Source organism: Octopus bimaculoides, chromosome 18, assembly GCF_001194135.2.
Source record: "Octopus bimaculoides isolate UCB-OBI-ISO-001 chromosome 18, ASM119413v2, whole genome shotgun sequence".
Taxonomy (NCBI): domain Eukaryota; kingdom Metazoa; phylum Mollusca; class Cephalopoda; order Octopoda; family Octopodidae; genus Octopus; species Octopus bimaculoides.
Genome location: NC_068998.1, coordinates 50,184,511 through 50,189,029, shown reverse-complemented (window position 1 = coordinate 50,189,029; position 4,519 = coordinate 50,184,511). Strand labels below are relative to the sequence as shown.

The following is a 4,519-nucleotide window of genomic DNA, read 5'->3' as shown; positions in this document are numbered from 1 at the left end:
CAATATAGTTAAGATGCAGTTAAATTAGCTTCAAATTATAGTATACTGTGGACCGGTTTAACTTGTCCAGGTGTCCCCGTCATCTGAACATCTCCCCAACCGTACTCTCGGCCCTTCGACATCTCCGACACCGCACTGACATCATCATGAAACCGGCCGACAACCGTGGTGGTGTGGCGCGCGGAAGCTATCCGCCAAATTCAAGACATCTCTTTCTACTGCCCTCTGCTCTCTGACCCCACGCCGACCTACGAACAGACTGTTTCCTCAACTATCCAGGACCTCTTCGACTGATAACTTCACATATCAGCACATCTGATGTATTTATACAACGTTAGAGAAATATAATTTGTTTCTCGTTTTGCTTCATTGAGACAGAATATTATGTTATATTGTGAAATTCATAACACTTAAATTCTGTCTTTTGTGAAGTTTGAATTAAATTAACCTAAAAGCAATTCAATAATTTAGGGACACAATACTGATTTCTCAGCAATGTGTACGTTATGATTTCTTTGAGATGTCTTTTATAATGATTACATTCTCTGCTTAAAGTCAAATATTGGTATCTGAAATTCTTCTTAATATCTCATATATCCCTTTCTTACTGTGTGTAAAATAGTTGACCCTACATTTTATACATTTTTCTGTATTTCATCAATATGAACTTCTCTTCTTGAATAATCAAGTTTCAAGCTTTTCCAAAATATTCTTTATCCTGATCAATATCACTTGAATGCTGATGACCTGACTTATTCCTTCTTTAGCCATTCTGAATGGAATCGTTCGGGCTCAGCTTTTCTGATACCAGACGCACACCTTAGTTTTAAGACAATCACTTGAAAATATAAAATTTGCTCTCCTCAAGTTTGTTATAGCCCTACTTTCTTAACTTTGTTTCATGTCATACGTTAAGATAAACTTTTGTGACGAACTGTACTGCCTAATAGTACAAAATATATAAATTACAACGAGAAAAGTCTCTTTGAAAGAGAGATATATTTATCAGAAAGATATAAGACGAGATGATTTCAGTTGGATAGGTATATTCATTGTTACTTTGTTGCATACGCGCTGTATAAACTGAGTATATCCTATGTTCCACGATATACATAGCTGTATATCCTGTATATAGAGTCGACAACGATAAGCTTTTAGCCATCTTGATTTTTTGGAGATTTCCTAATTTGTAACATATTTCTTGCATTTCATGTGTAATTTTCTCTCATTTTTTTTTTTCCCATAAATTGATTTTTCAAATGACATTTCATAATGAAAGTGAAACTAAGTGTAGAAATGTTGTGGCGGACACCCCCAGGCGAGATGTGGGCCGCTCCACCACTTTATACCATTTTAATCTTGAGTACATTTTGCTGGAAAAAAAAACCATGTGAACAATGATAATACTGCAAGATTTATTGACGACTTCAAGATGCACTTGAAAGAATGAGAATGGATGCTCGGTGCAATAGTGAGATCATTATTTCTTCTATTCCTGTGAACTGATAGACCTGAAATAATGGAAAATCATACAAGAGAAGGACTTGCAAAGCAGTAAAAGAATGATCTGCCATATCTGTGTGTTGTTTCAAATGCCAGATGTGAAACTGTGAGCTTGATGAAGAAGAAAATGTAAATAACATATTCATCTAACGTGATGTATTCAAAAATCCACGAGCAATTCAAAAACAACTGTATTCAGCCATAGTGAAACTGTTGAGACCTGTAAAGATAATAGTACAACCGCTATATTAACATCTTCCTAATTGTGAGTTTCTTGTGACTTAGGTTACTTACATCAATATTCAGTTTAACGTTTCGATTATTCACAAATAACAAGAGCATTAGAATATTTATTAAATCTGTGTTATCGTTGTCTAATAAATTTCTCAGTCGCCCTGTATACTCTCTACGGGAAATATCCTTCGTTTCTTAATGATTTATTTCATCTCCGTCTATTATTTTGAAATACGTACACTACTGTTCATTTTTGTTTGCCATTTTTGCACATTTGGCATTTCAATTTTTTGTCTTTCTTGAAATGTTTTTCGTTTCATTATTGATATCACTCATTTTCAATCCCAAAATTCTCTACCTATATCATTTGAGAAAATAGGAACAATATGCACAAGACTCTTATAGATAAAAAGGAGATAATTTTTCTGGTCATATCCTTTTCCCAAATCGGAAATCAGTTTGATTTCTTGTACTATCAATCTGAGGTATATCATGACACATACAAAAATAAGGGACATAAGCTATCAACTTAAAATATATCACATCCGATGTTCACTTTCCCAGATTTCAGAATTCTGTTTTCCTCCAATCATTTCTGTACTCTAATATATCATGATTTCTTTATCCATTTTCCCAATACTTTCAGACGCTCCAAATATTTTCATTGTGTTACGTATGCAGCTGTTTGAACTCGTGTCATATACTTTTCTGTAATCCAACCATGCTACAGTAAATTCCTTCTATCTGCATTTACAATTACTAATTACTTACTAATTTCGACTTTATAATCTAATACCTGGCTTTCTATTCAGTTATACTGAAGGAACAAAATTATGAGAATTCAGTGGCATACAATTAAAAAATGCGGTGATATCAATACTAACCTTATTCCAAGTGCCTGGGCATCTTAAAATATCGTTTACCTAAAATCAAGGAATTAATGCATTCAGAAAGTATTCTACACACACATACACGCACACAGACACACAAAGATAGATAGGTAGATATCGGCGTTGATCAAAGGAATATATATATTTATTAGGATATTAAGCTTATCCGCAGGTACTTTCTAAGAGAATAGTGTGTTTTCTGAAGATCGTTCTTACTACTATATAAATGTTTGGAAATCCTCTATAAACTCCAGATTTTTGTAATAACAATTTTAGAAGGATACAGCGGGCTTTTTATTTTACTTCTTCAATTTAAACGATCAATCTTACAAAATTCCATAATAATGCCTACAATAATATTTGATTACTTTTCATATTTGTGAAGCTAAGGGACATGGGGAAAAGTAATCAATTTTTGCATTATTATTAGGTAATGGTGTAAGATGTATATGATATGGAAATTATTTCTGAAACTATCTAGTTGTACAAATTATATCAACACAATAAAGGTAGCTTACAAGACACACATGGTAATAGTAGAATCTGAAGAATCTATTGCATTCATCTATCGTTCCAAAAATGCATTTCGCTTTCTTTCCAAATAATCTGCAAAATAATCATTAACTAGAAAATATAATCGAATAAATGAACAAGTATTGTGAAATAAAATCTAAATCGGATTATATTCTCATTTTGGTAGCATTTTAGAAGAATTAAAAGCTCTTCAGATAGAATTATTGAATTACTTCGTTGGCTAAGTGCCGGAACATAATGCTTGGCAATTGATTTACATGTGCTTCGCAGGTTGCACCGCTGGGATGTAAACTCGCTGAGGGACCAAGATAGTTAGGCAAAACAAATATTGAGTGCCTTCTACTTATAAAATAAGTTTTCTGTTTAATATTCATTCCTTGACGTTCGACTACCTCTGACATATAATCCTGTCAATTTTGTTTAGCTTGTTTCATTGTATTATAGAGTGCTTGACCTGACCACCTTTTGACAACCGGTGTTAAGTTGTTACGTCCCTGTAATTTAGCAGTTCAGCCAAACAACAATAGAATAAGTACTAGGATATAATCAATAAGCACGGTGGTTGAGGCTGTGAACGAACATAGCTACAGTGTAATTACTGAAAATAGTAATATATATATATATGTGTGTGTGTATGTGTGTGTGTGTGTGTGTGTGTGTGTGTGTGTGTGTGTGTGTGTGTGTGTGTGTGTGTGAGTGTGTGTGTGTGTGTGTGCGCGTGTGTGTGTGAGAAAGCAATAGAGGGAGATATACAACAATAGACAACGAGAAGGGAATAATAGATACTGAGTGGTAATATAGTGCACGGGTAGTTACCTGCATAACTTTATATTATCTTCGCAAGTACGTAGAGGCCCAGTGGAGAAACCACAGCCTGTCTTTGCTAAATGAGGACACTGAGTCTCGTTCACCTCCACACCTAAAATTTTAAAATTACTTTTGATTTTGTATTGGCACATAGGGGCTTCTGGTAATTTCTTTCCAGTATTTATATCTGAGTATATTCCAGGTAAGTCAGTGTTTATTTCAATATTACATACATTAATGATGTCAATTTTAGTTGTGGTTATTCATAAAGATAAGATAACATTCTTTAAGAAAATAGCCATCTTTTTATAACACGCAAATACATCAGCAATTACATCCATTTATTCTTCATTTTCTTCTCGTTTTCCCTCAATATTGAAAATTTCAATAATCCTAAAGATATACCAATGCCTTATTGTATGATAGAGATTAAACCAGTGGGATACCTTGGAGTCCATAATTCCTAAGGAGGTTTTGACTTTCCCGAATTAAATGAGTATATACATACATACATACATATATATATATATGTATGTATGTATGTATATACT

The 4,519-nt window shown here is 33.5% G+C and overlaps 1 protein-coding gene and 1 long non-coding RNA gene across 3 annotated transcripts in view; one reads left to right on the top strand and one right to left on the bottom strand.

Annotated features, from left to right (window-relative positions):
- Positions 1-1,401: 1,401 nt before the first annotated feature.
- LOC128249943 (uncharacterized) overlaps positions 1,402-4,519 on the bottom strand; it is a 7,280-nt gene continuing 4,162 nt past the window's right edge. The window contains exons 3-6 of one of the 2 annotated variants that reach the window (XM_052974583.1): positions 3,978-4,080; positions 3,146-3,233; positions 2,622-2,660; positions 1,402-1,723 (exon numbers count right to left, since the gene is read on the bottom strand). In XM_052974583.1, the coding sequence (XP_052830543.1) occupies positions 1,664-1,723; positions 2,622-2,660; positions 3,146-3,233; positions 3,978-4,080 (290 nt within the window). In that variant the 3' untranslated portion in view covers positions 1,402-1,663. The remainder of the gene's footprint in view (positions 1,724-2,621; positions 2,661-3,145; positions 3,234-3,977; positions 4,081-4,519) is intronic. The other variant, XM_052974584.1, reaches the window with a different exon arrangement.
- Positions 3,695-4,519, top strand: part of LOC128249953 (uncharacterized) — a 27,925-nt gene continuing 27,100 nt past the window's right edge. The window contains exon 1 of the long non-coding RNA XR_008266099.1: positions 3,695-4,170. This is a non-coding gene — a long non-coding RNA (uncharacterized LOC128249953). The remainder of the gene's footprint in view (positions 4,171-4,519) is intronic.